This window comes from Oxyura jamaicensis, chromosome Z (genome assembly GCF_011077185.1).
Source record: "Oxyura jamaicensis isolate SHBP4307 breed ruddy duck chromosome Z, BPBGC_Ojam_1.0, whole genome shotgun sequence".
Lineage (NCBI taxonomy): Eukaryota > Metazoa > Chordata > Aves > Anseriformes > Anatidae > Oxyura > Oxyura jamaicensis.
The window spans coordinates 74,486,105-74,504,334 of NC_048926.1; the positions used below are offsets into that span (position 1 = coordinate 74,486,105).

Sequence of the window (18,230 nt, forward strand, 5' to 3'; positions counted from 1 at the left end):
CCCCCCCCCCCCCCCCCCCCCCCCCCCCCCCCCCCCCCCCCAGTTGATTTTCCTTTTATTTTCTTATCTTTGGCTTACTTTCTCAAATATAGTTAGCCTGGAGTATTTTTGATAAGGCATAGTATATATCTATGGAGCTTTAAAAGTAAGAAATCACCATTAGTCCATATCACACTCAGTGTTTGTTACATATATATATATATGTATTATACACACACATATATACACATATATAAGTTCATAAGTTATATGTATACATACATATGTATGTGTATATATGTATATATACACATACATATATAAGTTATTTTTAAAATTCTGCTGCTTCTTTAAAGGTGAGATGCTAAATGCCTCAGAAATATAAAGTTAAGTTTCTTAAAATGTCTAAACCCTAGTGCAGGTAATTTAATCTCTGTTTTCTCTGTTGATGCCTTAAGTTAAATTTCTCAATGGTAGAGCAGTATCAGTGCAGTACTAAATACTTTAATGGTTAGATTAGGTCATTCATGAAAGCATAAGTAACTAATTGGTACCACTATGTTTCATGGCTGCCTACAGCATTTCTGGTAGTAAAAAGAGGAAAAGTTAATTGGATATGGTGAACTGCTTTTAATTTTTAGCCTGTGAAAATTAAATGCTTGTACAGAAATTATGAACACACTTTTTGCCTCTCCCTTGGGATGAAAACTATGACCTGAAGTGTTGCTAGATAGTAATCTGTAAATGGCATTCATAACTGAAAATTCTAATTACAATAGTTTTAGCAGAGATCAGAACAGGTTCTTCTGGTACAATGTTACAGTATTCTGAAAACACTGGGTTCTCTGACTGATAAGTATTCTGTAATACTCTCACCTGATAGACCAAATATATACTTAACGGTGAATCAAATCAAAAAAGGGTAAGTCATTTTTCATTAGCCTTATGGAGTAGTGTTTTACTTTATTATTCATTAACCAAGGGAAATAGAGATATACTAATTAAGCTGTACAGGGTGATGCAAAAACAAGACCTTAATACAATGAAAGCCTTCTGAAATCCAAAATTCAAGAGATGTGTGCAGAGTCAAGTTAAGAAAGACACATTGAGAATTGTCAGGGGTTTCTGTAGGCTTCAACTAAAATGTTTATTAAACCACAAACAATTAATACTAGTATGCTAAGCCAGTATTTCCACTAAAGCAGATGAATCTGTTAGATCAGTGTTAAAGTTTTCTTGCAATACTTTTTGCAAAGGCTAAACAGAATTTTCTTCCATTAATTCATTTTTAATAAGTAACTTTCTAAATATTTTATTATAAAAAATACTTGAGTCTTAAGAACGTAAGAAGCTTTCTTAAACTAACTTAGAAATAGGAACAATTTATATTTCTGGTTAAAAAGAATTAACTTTTACTATTACTGGATAGGACTGTATTATAGGACTGTATTATAGGACTGTCATATTAATGAAATAGAAGTATGAAATTCTGTACTGAAATATTGTGGTTAAGCATAGTGCAGGTTGATTTTGTATAAGTGGTCCCGTATTACCATGACAGGATAATATGCATTAAATTGGTCAGTAATAGTAAGCAGTAGTTAACATTAGTCCATATGTATTTAATTTGATATTTTTTTCCTACAAAAAAAGTCTGTTACTGCTTCTGAAAAAAACAGTTAAGTTCACATAACTGTTGTATTCGTAGCTTATCATACCTATAATTGCTTTCCACTTCTTTACCAGATTCAGGATTTGAAGAAGTACCAGGGATCAAGAAAAGGAGATTGATGTATGAAAGAGTCCCTGGAAGAAGTGATGGACAAACACGTCTTAAGTTCTTTTGAATGGAGTGGGGAATTGTGTACTACACCTGTTGTGTACTACACAAATTTGTAAACTCTTTGAAGAGAAATAGATTAAATTAATTTTGTTGTCATTGTCATTTTTAGAGAGAAATTAGGGTTTAGGAATCTACTAATTAAGGATTATTTTCTATGTTTTTTTAAGTCTTACTAGACAAACTAGCTCCCTGAACCTGGAGAATTACTGCTTCTCTGCTTGTTTATATAAATCATACAAAGGTACTTTAACATTATTTATACAAAAATTAAGAATGAAAACAAACATGCTGAAGAACATAGAATTTTCAAGGGACTTATGTTTGTTTCCTAAACATGTAGGCTTCCACACTTACAGTTGGACTAGACTTGCCAGAATCTCAAGACTGCTCATGAAGTTTTAAAGCTTCCTTGCACATAAAGCCGGGATTCTATATTTGTCCTTTGGGTTCATGTTCCACTTTTTTCCTTCTGACAGCTCCTCTGGAGCCATGTGATGTTACAATTTCCTTTGTAGCCTGAGAATGGCTATAGTTATAAACAAACTTCAGTTCTATGGCCTGCACATGAAAGGTATGTTGAAATTTATGATTCTCATACTTTGATTCAGAGAACAACTCTGTGGCCCTAGTGCCTGGTGGAGGCCATTTGTTGGCATACACATTTTTCAGTCTGCTACAGCTCATCTGTGAGTAGGGAGAAGAGAATCCTCTGTATTAGAAATTGTAGGCTACAACCAGAAGGGGTAAAAGATTCCAAAAAGTCACCTAATTTTCAAGGTGCAGAAGAGTGAGGGTAAAAAGAGCACCCAGCCCCTTACTTTCCATCAAAAGATTTGACAACGAAACTGGAAATATGTGTGGGAGCAGTGGAAGAAAGTATCTCTGTGCTGCTGCAGGAATGCATACACGGTTTGTGGAGAAATGTGTGCCAGCTCCAGAATGTCATTGTCTGTTCAGTAGCTCTCAGTTCAATGATTCAGTTCTCAAATTCACTTTTTTGTATGTTTTAACTCAGTAAAAGAATATATATATATGCATATATATATATATATATACTTGTGGTTTAGGCTTGCAATAAAATACTTCCTTGACACAAAGTCTTCATTAAGTGCATGCTCACTATTTGAATAAATATAGCCAGATCTTAGGGGAGCAGCTTTGACTTATCAGAGAAAAGGGGATGCCGGTTGTTAACTGAGAACTAAAAGGTATGATGACAGCACTTGGAGCAATTGTCATTCAGAGACATAATTCCCCAAATTATTTGCATCCAAACTGTTTAGAAGGTCTTAAAAAACATCTTTCATGTGTAGCATAAAGACCTTTCTGTAGAATTGCAAACAAGCCCATGTTTCCCTCTTTGCTCAGAATAAGCGAAAAACTTAAATAAAAGTTGCGGTTTGCTTACTATTTCTGGCCCATTTTTGTGGTCACTTGACCTAACCATTTTCTGTCTCTTTCCATCATGGATTTGGCTCTGTTTTTCAGAACTGTCTCCCAGTTTGCCAGGCCCTGGAATCTGTTCTTTAAGAGTGCAGCTCTGCAAAATCTCACTCATGGATGACCACAGCAGAGAAAATTATAGCGGTCACTCCCTAGCTATGTATTTATGTCCTCCTTTCACACAGACAGAGGCTGACACCAGAACTTCAATGTGAATGCTCATTACAGGATTGCTCAGATAACCTGTGGATCACTTCAAAAACAAAGGTAAACCGTGTGCTGCCTACATTTGATTAGTGAAGAAAATTCAAGTGCTATCTGTGATCAGTTTCCATTAGGTAGCAAAGTGTTACTGTACACTTAGGTATGACCAATATTGTGGAAAATAAGGAGACGGGCTTGCAATGGCCATTTGGTTTGTACTCTGTTTATGACTCTCAGTCATTCACAGATTACGTACACAGTGACAGATTTGTCACATGAAAGGTTCTCCCTCACACCCCCAGTCCAATCTGTTTCACATAGAGAAAAATTAGTATTGTACTATAAAAATGCTCCTTTTTTTTCCCCTAAAACATATATAACTGATAGCTCCACATTAATAGCCTATCAAGATAATTTAATCCTGGAAGGCAAGATGGTGATGACCAACCAGACTGACTGTTGTCCTAATTTTTCCCAGTTGGAGTTGGGAGAAGAACATTACAGAATTTTTGTGTTCCAGCTTTTTGCCTGAGAATGTGTGATTTCCTAATCACCAGTCCTCCATGAGCAGTAGGTATGCTCATTGCTTGGGTCAAATTCTGAATGTCTTGTTAACGTGGCAGGTGTCACTTCTAGAGACAATGGAGCCTTGCTGATGGTCTGTGATGGATGAGGGTGAGAAACCATGGCTTTAAGGCTCATGTTAGGCCCTGCATAGTACAGATCTGTGCATTTGCTTGATTTGTTTTATTGTGGGCATCCTGTGGGTCCTCCTTCAGCTGTGAGATGGCTATGAAGGCCTTCACGCAGCCTGTGGAGAGCCAATACTATCTTGGATGGCATTAGAGGAAGCTGTTGTTGTCCACCCTGCGGCTGTTACAGCCAGGGAACAAAAACAACGCGTGGCCTTGTCTGAGCTGTGCGTCCTGCTCAGCAGAGCAGTGCAGACCCCTGGATGCCTGCAGCTGGAGACAAGGCTCTGTTGACTGAGGAGCTCAGACATGCCCTGTTCTGCTGCCCACAGGAGCAGGCAGCTGCCTGGGCTCCTCTAAGCTTCCGTGGCTGCCTCAAAAACATGTGTGGCACACACCAAACACCTGCAAAGTGCTGCTCCTCCACAGGCTGGCACCAACACAAATGTTAATGCTGGGGATGATGTTTCCTCCAGCTTCCACACAGTACATGCCTGTGTCAAGTGCTATAAGAAAAACTGCCGGCCATGGTCAAATAGCCTGCAGTGAAGAGGAAGCCAGAGTGAAGAAAGGCACTTGAGGAAGGACATTTGCTTCTGTTCTTGGAGGCACAATTCCTATTGGCAGCATTATTACTCTCCTGTCATTTCAGCATGTCCCTGCCAGACAGCAAGTGTGAGAACCTTTTATCAAAGACTGAACTGTCAGGAGGGAAATTGTTGGCCCATTTCTGTTAGTATTAATGAAAACTAAATATTCGGATCACTTAAAGCCCCATTCATCTTATTTCTTACAGCTTCAAAATTTGTAAGTAGGCCTGATAATGTACTTACTATTTACCACAAAAATTATAAATAGGTATAAATTCAATTTTTCTAATAACAAGGCACATTTCCTAAAATTCCAGCAGTGACTTTCTCCACCCCAAAACACTAAAAGCCTGAAGCCTCCCCTCCCACTGCAAAATCCAAGAATCCTCTTCAAAGTTCACTCATGAATTTGGTCTTCCTTGCAATTAAATAATGAAATCAAAGCCAGTAGGGAAAGGAATTTTATTTCCAAACTTCTAGGAGATTGATACAAACAATAGAAAGTAAACAAAATGAAAAACCTAGTAAAAAAATTAGTTGTCCTTGTAAAAGTGCTCTATAAAAACCAAAGGCAAACAACCAAGCATATTTTACTTGCTGAACTTGGTAATTTTGTGTACTTCAAAACTTGAAAATTAGGCATGCAACTGTCTTTGGATACTAATGTGCTTTTACAGTCAGTTTGGCTACATTTTAAACGTGTCAATGAGATTCCAGCAAGGCAGTATGTTTATGAATACAAGTTATGAGAAGTACCAAACAGATCAGGACTTTTACAAGACCCACAACTTAGAAATCAAGCCTGCACCACGTACTGTGTTAAGCTGTTCATAAGAGGTGTCATTTATGGACTTAGATGCACTTGAAAGAAAGCAGTGCAGCTGATTTCAGGTCTTGGTAATTAAAGAAAAATTCCATCTGAGAGCATTTCTTTAACACTGACAGCATTAACTCTTATGTTTTAACAGTTTTGTTGTTTTTTTTTGATGTTGTATTTTGGAAAATACAAATAGTTTTTACCATCACTCCAGCATAAGAACCTACCAAGACAGAAGTAAGAAATTTGGTAAAAATTCATGTTTTTCTTTTTTAAAATGTAAACTTCTCAAGTAATATTTGTATGGTTAGTATAGTGTAGCAACAATGGTGACTTTTATGAAAAGAATGCTAGTTACATTAAAAAACTGTAAAAACGTTGGCAAAAGGTAGTGAGGTATGGGTGCACAAGAACAAACAGGTAAATATCTAAGAGATTGTTTTAACCACACAAAAGTAAGGGCACGGAGATACTTTTCTTGAGAAGGAAAGGCAGTTATTCATGTTATGCTTGAAGGCAGAGCTCTCCGATGACCTTCCCTATAAAAGGAAAAAGGGTTTATTAAATGCTGTCTTCCTAATCTGATGCATCTCTCTTAGAAATTATAACATGAAAGCTTTTTGCACTGAGAAAAAGAGAATAACCACTTTCCTTTGTTGGATGCTGGCATCCTTGAATATTATAAGATTTCTATATTGGCTTTTTCAATTTTGTTCTCATTTTTAGGATCCTAATGTAACTAAATTCCTACCTAGATTTTTGATCAATTAGCAAAAAAGGATAAGATGATATCTTGAGCTCATCTATGCATTTCTAAAACCAGCATAAATCAACCATCAACTTCAAACTTGAGAAAGTATTTCATATCCTTTCTGGATGAAGCAATCAAAATTGAACCATAGAAATCACCAAAAATAAAAAATAAATAATAAAGTAGAAAGGCTGCTTTAACAGCAGAGGAACATGTGCAAGAGTCACCATCAACTTTATCTCATTTGCAGGAAGAACTAGGGGCAGCACCTAAATTAAGAGTATCTGCTCGTGCTTTTCCATTCTCCAGTTTTTCTGCAAAAATAGTTCATGCTCAGTTGTTCCCTTTCTTCAGGTTCACATCTGCTTTATCAAAGCTATGTAGCAACAATCAAAACCATGCTATTAATGAGGCCAAAAGCAACTGCACACTCAGGAAACCTGGCAGTGGGAAGGGAAACATCCTTCAAGTGTTCTGCATTCTAGTTCAAATTCTGGTGTTAGAGAAAACATCCAATTTCACTTGGATAACATTCTTAAAGAAATAACAGAATTTGGTGCTTTTTCCTCTCCCAGTTTTCTTCTCCCAGTTTTTAGCTCTTTAGGAGGACCTGTTTTAATTTTAAAGAGGAGCACCCCCTTCTGAATATCCTACTTCCACACTTGTTTGTCATGCAGAACAACAAAAGTCACAATGTGATCCTGCCCAAGGCTACTATCCCACACAACATTTCTTCCTCCCATGATCATCACATCCCTGTGACAGACAGGAGAGACAAGAGAGAGAACTGCAGAGCTGGAAAAGGTTGCAGGTGCTGGAAGGTCACCCTTGGGTTGTTGTGCAGGTACAAGCACCAAGGTAGACAGAGTGCCAGGAATACCTTATCTTTTAGACCTGCACTGAAAATGGTTACAAAGAACACAATTACAGGTTGTCTCAGCTCCTCTCTGCTTCCAACAGCTTTGGCTCTGCATCAACAGCAACAGAAAAAGCCTAAGGACAGACACAACCAAAGGAAGCACGGTACGATGCAGGAGACCAAATGTATTTTTAATAAGGCTCATGCCTGGGCTATCATCTTGTCATCACAGCACATGAAAGTAGCACAGCTTTGTCTTACTTCTCCAGGCTAGGTGTGGGATTGTTTTTCTGTCTGGCTGTGTTGAACACACATGGGCAGTTTTTATTTTGCATGTTGCTAATGACCCCAGAGGTGCTCATATGAAAAAAAAAAATAAATTAATTAAAATTTCTGCAACTTGACACTAAGACAATTCCCATGATGCCCCTTTGTTGCTGCTAGGGCTTGAATTTCCAATCAGAGCTGTGGTGGCACCGCGATGTTGTTACCTGGTCTCAAAGCAGGGCACAGGACCGGGGCTCCCGGAAGGGATTGCTCCCTGCAGGCACCCCCACCAGCAAGGCGTCCTTGCAGGCATTCTGCATGCAGTACTGCTGGAGCTCTGCAGCTGCCTGGGAGACCTGTGTTGGGGGAAAGAAAGAAATAAAAAAAAAATCCAGAGAGGAAACTGATTTGTTCACAAGCATCTATTAGGCATTTCTTCTTGAAGAAACACTGTCAAGCGGAGTTGGGGAGCAGCCAAGTCAGCGTTTGAATTCTAAAATGCTGAATAAATCAGCACAGACATCTACAAAGCTCTGATGAAACACGCACGAAATGCCGTGCCCATGCTGAGCCAGGGGAGCACACAGGGCTGAGGTGCTTGTGCCATGGAGTTTGTCCTCATTGAAATAGACAGGACTGTGGCTGCAGGATTTTCCATTCCGCCGTGGTTTTGGGTTTATGTTTGAACTCTTATATCCTCCGATCATTTATTAAAATGACTTCTATTTCCAAACTGTTAAGCAGCACAGAGCATAATAAGAAAGGAAGAAGACGAGGATGAAAAGCTTTTGGTGCAAATCATCACCTTCCCCTGGCAGTGAGGTCAGGCCTCCAAACCCACCCGGGGGGGCAGCCAGACATGCAGAGCAAGCCCAGGGACCTGAAGGCAGGACAGCTGTGCTCCCTGAGAGCATCCATGCCAACTGCTGGTGCTTGGAAGATGCATGGCAGAGGTACCACCCGCTGGCAGTGCCCAGGCCAGGGCTGCACGGAGCTTTTTTTTTTTTTTTTTTTTTTTTTTTTTCCTGGGAAAATGGGCAGAGAGTTGGGATCACAGCTCCTTGCTACATCTCCTCATGCATCACTGCAGCAATGTGCACGCAGCTCAGGGTGCCCTGCTGCTCCCAGAAAGATGCAAACCTGGCATCTGTGTCAAAACAGGACAGACCCAGGGCAGTTCTTCCCACCCTTCAGTGTGTGTGCCCCTGCTCACACGTACAGTGCGAGGGTTTCTGCCACATTTCGTCACGGGGCAGCAGCCTCCCGCGTGGAAGGCGTGTGGGGGCACTTCTTTCCTACACGGTTTCCTCTTTCTGAAAATACTGTTCCTGTCTGCTTTTTTAGCTGTCAGGGTAAACAAAATCACCACTGGAACTGGATGGGATGTATTTTTAAAACTCCTTTCATATTCAGCTTCCTTCTGAAAGCGCATTGTGTATTCAAAGCAGCCAAAACAATGTTTTCTCCCACCGCAGAGGCTGCTGAAACTGATCCATGCAGTTTGGGCCAGCTGAGTGTATTCCTCCCTGTTTTTACTCTGCACACCAAGAAACCCAGATGACGCATTTCTGACCACGCATCGTTTCATCTGTGGCTGTAAGAAGACACAGGCAGGTCCACAGAGCAGAGCAGCAGGCTGCTGTGCGAGATGCTGTGAGACAGAGGAGCCTCACCAAGGCCAGGCTGCCCTGCAGCACAAGCAAACCCACGATAAATACCTAACCTTGAGGAGCCCGACTCCAGAATATCTGGTACCTACACAGAGTAATCCTGGATAAAGTACAAACTGACCCCCTCAAGGCAGGGGGGCTCATCAAAAGAAGCAGCAACAGAGACAGAGGCTATTGCTTGTGGTATAAAGCAACACAAGTGTTCAGTCAGTCATTTCTGGCTGGGACAATACCCCTCTTGCCCTGGAGAGATTGCGTTTCTATTCAGCATTGTGTCACTTCTCATGGATTCCTGCACATTGCTGCAACGATAAGCCACGCTCTCTTAGTGCATCAAGCACCTGCCAGCTCAGTATTCCCTAATAAAATTTAGTAGCACCAATAAATCTGTCAGGATGATGTCCAAAACCCACAGCGGTCCCACCTTGCAATGGGCACTCTGGATTTTCACCAGCCCAGGGGAGCAGCGCTGAGAAAAGACACGATAAACCATCTGTAAACCCACCGGCCAAGTTCCCGCGGCCCCGGCCCGAGGAAGCCGGCCCTCTGCGACCGGCCGGAGAAAAATGGCGAATGCACGGGGCGGTGGGAGAGGAGGGAAGCCGAGGATGCACATTAATTTCACCTTTGCCACTTCCACAGCCTGTGCTGGATTTCATGCGGGGCTGACCAGGGGAGCATCACCGCGGTGGGCTGCGCGCCCCTCCACCTGCCGAGGGCCTCGGCGGAGCTGCTCGGTTGTGTTTGGGTGGGAAAATTAATAATAATAATAATAATAATAATAATAATCCCTAGGGCTGCCCGTCTTTGTCTGGGAGCGTGCGGGCAGGAGCAGGCTCTGCCATGCACGGCTCCCCAGCAGGCGGTGCAGCGACCCCCGCCTGTCGCGACGTGTCGCAGCCTCGCGGGGAGGAGCTGTCCGCGATGTCTGGCGGATAATTAACGAGGAGCTGCTCCGTTATCCACCGCGGCTTCTCTGGAGGGTGGCCGGCATCGGGGTTGGGGGCTAGACGCCCCCCTACACCCAATCGGGGCACCCCGGGTCCCCAAGAGCCGGGGAGGGGTCTCAGGGGGTCTCAGGGCCCCCCCAAAACCCCCCTCCGGATACCCCTGCCGGGCTCACCTTGATCCTCTCCACGGCCGCCTCCAGCTTCAGCTGCTCTACCAGGCGCTGCATGCTGCTCAGGCTGCCGGCAGACGACATGCCGCGGGGTTGAGGACGGCTCGGCACAGCTCGGATCCGCTCAACACGGCTCGGCACGGCGCGAATCAGCTCGGATCCACCCGGCTCGGCCCTGCCAGGCTCCGCGGGAGCCGCCCCGAGGAGGGGCCGCGGCCGGGGCCGCTCCGCCCCCGGTTGGAGAGCCCCAGCTGGTGGCCGCCAGCTTGGTGGAGGCGCCAAAAGTCATCTTAATTTAATTTTTCATTGTTTTTTGGGGGTGTTGTAGCCCGGTGGAAGCGGCACGGGAAGGTGACCCCCGGAGGAGGGTGTGATGGACACAGGAATATCCAGCCCTGACCTAAGTCTGGTCCCTCTGGCACTGAGCATCCCCGGGCTCTGCGGTCCTGCAGCATCAGGCAAAGCCTCGGTGCTGTCATTTGGAAGGCTTGGCATGACTGTGAAAGACCCTTACTGAATATCTCTTGCATATTGAGCAAATGCACATTTTACCTTATATATAATGTATATATATATAACCATTTTACCTTATAAATCTATATAAGGACACATATGCTATAAACCACATATAGTTCTTCAGGGGAAAAAAAAAAAAAAAGGGTTATGGGAGATGTGAGGTGAGGTGTTTCTTCTTCAAGATCCCATTATGCCAGTCTCTGCTCCCTGGTCACTGATGGGCCAGCAGAGGCTCATGCTGGGCAAGGGGAGATTTCTTCACTGTGAGGGTGGTCAGGCACTGGGACAGGCTCCCTGGAGGGTTGGTTGGTGCCCCAAGCCTGTCATTGTTCAACAGGCATTTGGTTGATGCTCTCAACCAAAAGCTGTCCATGGCAAGCTGACAGCTTTGGGACAGACACTTGTTTTTTCTAGCATTCTGTGACTGCAGCATAGCCCAGCAAACTCTGCCTTGCAGCCCATGAGCTTATGCCTATGTCTGGGTATTTTCAAGGGGCTTGTGTGTAGGGAAAAGTGAAAACTCAGAGTCAACGCTGTAGAATGGTTCATTTCCATCCAGAGCTGCTGATTTTGCCTTCTGCACCTGCTATCAGGCCGTTGTTTTACAAAGACAAGGCATTGCTGCTGCTGCAAGACACAGCTTTGTGCTCCCCATGGACTGCCCCTCTATTGCACCCATTTCTTGCTAGAGTCAGGTCAGGAAACTAATCTTGATAAAAACTAACCTAACAAAAGGGGAAGACAGATGCGTGGTTTGAGTCTTGCCTGCTTATTTGTACAACCCAGCTTATCACACAGACTCAGGAGGGGAAGGACGGTACAAAATGAGGCACTGGTAAGAGCAGCAGAGCTTTTAGCTGTTAGCCCATGAAAATGTGGCCACAGATACAGATACTCTTGCATGCACTTCTCTGCTTCTTTTCTAGATATTACTGCCCTACCTAATTTCTAGTTACAACAGGCCTACTTAGTAAGCAACACTGTTTTATTCATTCTTACCCTTATTCCCTTCATATTTGTCACAGAAACCTCTGTTTTCCCCTCCTCTGCTCTTGCTGGAGAATGTGTTTTGGTGGAAGAAGCAATACACCCGAGCTGTGAAGGTGTCTCTCTTCACAAATATCTTTGCAGTGTCCCTGGATCATCACTACAAGGTCCCAGAATAACAGGATGGTTTGGGTGGAAGGGACCTTGAGGATCACCCAGTTCTAACCCCCTGCCATGGGCAGGGGCACCTCCCAGCAGACCAGGTCCATAAGATTACTTCATGAAAATAAACACAACTTATTCTAGATACTTTGTTTAACAAGTTTTAGATCTGATTTGACCTTTAAATACAAAGTGAATTAAGTTTATAGCAGCTCTACACAGCAGCAGAGATTAATGACAAATCTAGCAGCTCCTGAATTTTAGAAAAGCATACAGAAGTTAGCCATTTAGTATAATACTTCCAACATATCTTTGAATTTATTTCAATTACTTCAAACAGAAAACTGAGATCACTTTCCAAGAGCTACTGAAAGCTGAACTAGCAAAAGAGGCATAGAGAACTAAAGCTGTTCCTCAAAGAACGATAGAGAACAACTGAGTAAGTTTGCAGATGACACAAAGCAGGGTGGGAGTGTTGGAGGGTAGGAAGGCTCTGCAGAGAGACCTAGACAGGCTCCATTGATGGTCCAAGTCCAACCACATGGCATTCAACAGGGTGTCAGCTAAGTGCTGGGTGCTACACTGGGGTCACAGAAACCCCATGCAGTAATACAGGCTCAGGGAAGAGTGGCTGGAAAGTTGCCCAGCAGAAAAGGACCCGAGCGTGCTGGTTGACAGCTGGCTGAATGCAAGCCAGCAGTGTGCCCAGCTGGCTAAGAAGGCTGTTGTGGTTTAACCCGGCTGGCAGCTAAACACCACACAGCCGTTCGCTCACCCTCCCCCCTCCCTCTCTGGGATGGGGGAGAGAAACGGGAAAGTGAAGCCTGTGAGTTGAGATAAAGACAGTTTATTAAGATAGAAAATAATAATGATAATAATAATAATATGTACAAACAAGTGATGCACAATGCAATTGCTCACCACCCGCTGACCGATGCCCAGTCCAACCCCGAGCAGCCGGCCCCCCCACGCCGGCTAGCCACCCCTATATATTGTTTAGCATGACGTCAGATGGTATGGAATACCCCTTTGGCCAGTTTGGGTCAGCTGTCCTGGGTTTGTCCCCTCCCAGCTTTTGCTGCACCCCCAGCCTGCCCGCTGGCAGGACAGAGCGAGGAGCTGAAAAGTCCTTGGCTTAGTATAAGCAGTGCTCTGCAGCAATTAAAACATCAGCATGTTATCAGCACTCTTCTCATCCTAATCCAAAACATAGCACCCTACCAGCTACTAGGAGGAAAAATAACTGTCCTAACTGAAACCAGGACATATATCCACCCCTTATTCCATACCATTTATGTCATGCTCAGGTTACACTCTTTCCAATACATTCTAGTTAATCACTATTTTCATCTATGGTAGTGATGACACACAGTATTATATAATAATTAACATAATACATCTCAACTCATGGGCTATTCTCACCCAGTATTAAATCCCCCTGAGGTACACACCGGACCTCCCCATTCTTTTGCATTACCCACCAAGTGCATCCAGGTCCTTGAGCAAAAGCAATCCCACGAATAGGTTTGCCTTTTCCTGAGGCAGGAGTAGCCCAGACTGTTTTACCTAGCATATTTCTTACATGCACTACAGGAACTTTATCCCCTTCTACTGTACGTAGCAGGTTTGATTGGGCAGGTCCAGCTCGATTGGCAGATCCCCTAGTATTGACTAACCAGGTGGCCTTTGCCAAATGTGTGTCCCAGTTTCTGAATGTCCCAGCACCCATTGCTTTCAGTGTAGTCTTTAACAGTCCATTGTATCGCTCAACTTTACCGGAGGCTGGTGCGTGATAGGGGATGTGATACACCCACTCAATACCATGTTCTTTGGCCCAAGTATCTATAAGGTTGTTTCGGAAATGAGTCCCATTGTCTGACTCAATTCTTTCTGGGGTGCCATGTCGCCATAGCACTTGCTTTTCAAGGCCCAGGATAGTGTTCCGGGCAGTGGCATGGGGCACAGGATATGTTTCCAGCCACCCAGTGGTTGCTTCCACCATTGTAAGTACGTGGCGCTTACCATTGCGGGTTTGAGGGAGTGTGATGTAATCAATCTGCCAGGCCTCTCCATATTTGTATTTCAGCCATCGTCCCCCGTACCAAAGAGGCTTTGACCGTTTGGCTTGCTTGATTGCAGCACATGTTTCACAATCATGAATAACCTGTGCTATAGTGTCCATGGTCAGGTCCACCCCTCGATCACGAGCCCATCTGTATGTTGCATCTCTGCCTTGATGGCCCGAGGTTTCATGGGCCCATCGGGCTACAAATAGTTCACCCTTATATTGCCAGTCCAGGTCCACCTGAGCCAGTTCAATCTTGGCAGCCTGATCCACCTGCTGGTTGTTTTGATGTTCTTCAGTAGCCCGATTCTTAGGCACATGGGCATCTACATGGCGTACCTTTACAACCAGGTTCTCTACCCGGGCAGCAATATCTTGCCATAATGCAGCAGCCCAAATGGGTTTGCCCCTGCGCTGCCAGTTGTTCTGTTTCCATTGCTGTAACCACCCCCAAAGGGCATTTGCTACCATCCATGAATCAGTGTATAGGTAGAGAACTGGCCACTTTTCTCGTTCAGCAATATCTAAAGCCAGCTGGATGGCTTTTACTTCTGCAAATTGACTCGATTCACCTTCTCCCTCAGCAGCTTCTGCAACTCGTCGTGTAGGACTCCATACAGCAGCTTTCCACCTCCGATGCTTTCCCACAATGCGACAGGACCCGTCAGTGAACAGGGCATATCTCTTCTCATTTTCTGGTAGCTTGTTGTACAGTGGAGCTTCCTCAGCACGGACCACCTCGTCCTCTGATGACATCCCAAAGTATTTGCCTTCTGGCCAATCCATAATCACTTCCAAGATTCCCGGACGACTGGGGTTTCCTATTCGAGCCCGCTGAGTAATCAGTGCAACCCACTTGCTCCATGTAGCATCAGTCGCATGATGTGTAGAGGGGACCCTTCCTTTGAACATCCAGCCCAGTACTGGCAGTCGGGGTGCCAGGAGGAGCTGTGCTTCAGTACCGACCACTTCCGAAGCAGATCGAACTCCTTCATATGCCGCCAATATCTCCTTTTCGGTTGGAGTGTAGCGGGCCTCAGATCCTCTGTATCCCCGACTCCAAAACCCTAGGGGTCGACCTCGAGTTTCCCCAGGTTCTTTCTGCCAGAGGCTCCAGGTGGGGCCATTCTCCCCGGCTGCGGTGTAGAGCACATTCTTTACATCTGGTCCCGTTCGGACTGGCCCAAGGGCTACTGCATGAACTATTTCCTGCTTAATTTGTTCAAAAGCTTGTCGTTGCTCAGGGCCCCATTCGAAATCATTCTTCTTACGGGTTACTTGGTAGAGCGGGTTTACAATCAGACTGTAATTTGGAATGTGCATTCTCCAAAACCCCACGACACCTAGGAAAGTTTGTGTTTCCTTTTTGCTAGTTGGTGGAGACATAGCTGTTATTTTGTTGATCACATCCATTGGGATTTGACGACGTCCATCTTGCCATTTTATTCCTAAAAACTGGATCTCTCGTGCAGGTCCTTTAACTTTACTTTGTTTTATGGCAAAACCGGTCTTCAGAAGGATTTGGATTATTTTCTTCCCTTTCTCAAAAACTTCCTTTGCTGTGTTACCCCACACAATGATGTCATCGATGTACTGCAGGTGTTCAGGAGCTTCCCCCTGCTCCAGCGCAGACTGGATCAGTCCATGGCAAATTGTAGGGCTGTGTTTCCACCCCTGGGGCAGCCGATTCCAAGTATATTGGACTCCCCTCCAAGTAAAGGCAAACTGTGGCCTGCACTCTGCTGCTAGAGGGATGGAGAAAAATGCATTAGCGATATCAATTGTGGCGTACCACTTGGCTGCCTTTGATTCCAGTTCGTACTGGAGTTGTTTAGCCACATCACCCACTGTGGGTTCCTCATCCTCTTTCCAGGCCATTATTGCCAATGAGCTGGCATATGATGATGGTGCACTCCGTACAAACTTCCGCCACATGGGTCGTGTACACTTGACTTCATCTGGATCTGTGGGTACTTGTCCATTGTCTGGGTCCTCATAAATCACCTCCCGTACGGCTAATTCCCTCAGGTACTGGATTCCCTTCTCCATAGTGGTCCACTTGTTTGGCAGACATACAAGTTCTTCCTTGTAGGGAAACCTTTCCCTTACAGCATACAGGAGACGCCTCCAGAGGCTGTGAGATCGTGCTCCATCTGCAATTGCTTTGTCAATGCCTGCATCTCTAGCAAGGGATCCCAGACGCCTGGCTTCCTTGCCCTCTAATTCCACACAATTGGCTCCGGTATCCCAGCACCGGAGCAGCCAGGTGACAAGCTGCTCACCTATGCAGCGACCAAAATCTTTTCGCACATCTCGTAGCTCACGCTGGTATAGGTTTCGGGTAACTACTGTTGATTTTTCAACATCCCCATCTTCATCCTCCTGCTCCTCTGATAGCCCGACCTCATCTTCTCTACACCTAGACCTAGCAGAAGACTCTCTGCGTTCTAAACGACCTGAGTCTCTATACCATTTTTTCACCTTGTCTACAGGGGCAACTTGCACTGCTACAGCTCGTTTCTCTGGCCCAGCCACAGGAGCTGGAGCGGCTGCAGGAGCTGGAGCTGGAGCTGCAGGAGCTGGAGCTGGAGCTGTAGGAGCTGGAGCAGCTGCAGGAGCAGGAGCTGGAGCGGCTGCAGGAGCAGGAGCTGGAGTGGCTGCAGGGGCGGCTGCAGGAGCAGGAGCTGGGGTGGCTGCAGGGGCGGCTGCAGGAGCAGGAGCTGGGGTGGCTGCAGGAGCAGTTGCAGGAGCAGGAGCTGGGGCAGGAGCTGGAGCGGCTGCAGGAGCAGGAGCTGGGGTGGCTGCAGGAGCGGCTGCAGGAGCAGGAACTGGGGTGGCTGCAGGAGTGGCTGCAGGAGCAGGAGCTGGGGTGGCTGCAGGAGCGGCTGCAGGAGCAGGAGCTGGAGCGGCTGCAGGAGCTGGAGCTGGGGTGGCTGCAGGAGTGGCTGCAGGAGCAGGAGCTGGGGTGGCTGCAGGAGCGACTGCAGGAGCAGGAGCTGGAGCGGCTGCAGGAGCTGGAGCTGGGGTGGCTGCAGGAGCGGCTGCAGGAGCAGGAGCTGGAGCGGCTGCAGGAGCAGGAGCTGGAGCTGGGGCGGCTGCAGGGTCTGTCACTCGGTTCATAGTAGCATCAATTGCAGCTCGATAGGCATAGGCCAGGCCCCAACATGCTACAGTGAGTTGTGTCACTTTGGAACTGCCAGAGTCATGACACTCTTTTTGCAAGCATTCTACCAGTTTTTTAGGATTTTGCAGTTGTTCAGGGGTGAATCTACAAAACATCGGAGGTGCCCACTGCTCTAGCCACCTGCCCATATCCTCCCACACTCCCTGCCACTCACAATTATCCCGCCTCAGGACAGATCTCTGCATGAGATCCCTAAGTAGTTGTTTAACCTTGAACAAAACCTGAAGCGCATTCAAGAGACATAACAACAAGAACATGCTGGTCTGAGTATCCCAAGGATATTCAACATCTTGGAGAGCTATTGTAACTAGCTCGGGGGATAAGAGGGTGCTGAAGGAGAAAGGGAGAGTGAACAAGTAAGGAAAAATATCTTTCCCTGTCCCCTTCACAGACTGACTCCCTGATGGAAAAAGGCAGTAGGTGTAATTGTTAATAGTTTCCGAGATATAGTTTCCAAAGTACAGAGTCGACGACAGTGCTGCGTACAAATACCAAGTTAGAGTCATGGCCAGATATTTCATCGTATCGTAAGCTATTGCTACACAGCACAGTACCATAACGATCTTAAACCAGGGCCCGGAAAGGATAAACAGCACGACAGGGATCACATACAGCAAGTAACGTGCTATAAAATTCAGTTTGGAATACAGCCACAGCAGACTTGATATTAAAGCAATCAACATTCTGATTAGATCTGTCGTTATCTCAACCCTTCGTGCCCCACGTTGGGCGCCAAAAGAGCTGTTGTGGTTTAACCCGGCTGGCAGCTAAACACCACACAGCCGTTCGCTCACCCTCCCCCCTCCCTCTCTGGGATGGGGGAGAGAAACGGGAAAGTGAAGCCTGTGAGTTGAGATAAAGACAGTTTATTAAGATAGAAAATAATAATGATAATAATAATAATATGTACAAACAAGTGATGCACAATGCAATTGCTCACCACCCGCTGACCGATGCCCAGTCCAACCCCGAGCAGCCGGCCCCCCCCAGCCCGGCTAGCCACCCCTATATATTGTTTAGCATGACGTCAGATGGTATGGAATACCCCTTTGGCCAGTTTGGGTCAGCTGTCCTGGGTTTG

The 18,230-nt window shown here is 45.4% G+C and overlaps 2 protein-coding genes across 4 annotated transcripts in view; one reads left to right on the plus strand and one right to left on the minus strand.

The window, feature by feature from the left end:
• Positions 1-3,232, plus strand: part of SHOC1 (shortage in chiasmata 1) — a 21,795-nt gene extending 18,563 nt beyond the window's left edge. For both annotated transcript variants that reach the window (XM_035310776.1, XM_035310777.1), the window contains one exon: positions 1,726-3,232. In XM_035310776.1, the coding sequence (XP_035166667.1) occupies positions 1,726-1,826 (101 nt within the window). In that variant the 3' untranslated portion in view covers positions 1,827-3,232. The remainder of the gene's footprint in view (positions 1-1,725) is intronic.
• Positions 3,233-5,194: 1,962 nt separating this feature from the next.
• Positions 5,195-10,481, minus strand: LOC118156344 (guanine nucleotide-binding protein G(I)/G(S)/G(O) subunit gamma-10). Of its 2 annotated transcripts, XM_035310336.1 has the most exons (4): positions 10,384-10,481; positions 10,239-10,353; positions 7,670-7,801; positions 5,195-6,107 (listed from the first exon to the last, which is right to left on the minus strand). In XM_035310336.1, the coding sequence occupies exons 2-3, from the start codon at positions 10,317-10,319 to the stop codon at positions 7,676-7,678; spliced, it is 207 nt and encodes a 68-aa protein (XP_035166227.1). In that variant the 5' UTR covers positions 10,320-10,353; positions 10,384-10,481; the 3' UTR covers positions 5,195-6,107; positions 7,670-7,675. The 2 variants fall into 2 exon arrangements, with proteins under 2 accessions (XP_035166227.1, XP_035166226.1); XM_035310335.1 differs by having other exon boundaries at positions 10,239-10,395.
• Positions 10,482-18,230: the final 7,749 nt, after the last annotated feature.

Coding starts and splice junctions, on each gene's coding strand:
- LOC118156344 (XM_035310336.1), bottom strand. CDS start 10,319: ATGTCGTCTGCCGGCAGCCTGAGCAGCATGCAGCGCCTGGTAGAGCAG. Junction 7,802..10,238: donor CGGCCGTGGAGAGGATCAAG/GTGAGCCCGGCA, acceptor CCCCCAACACAG/GTCTCCCAGGCAGCTGCAGA.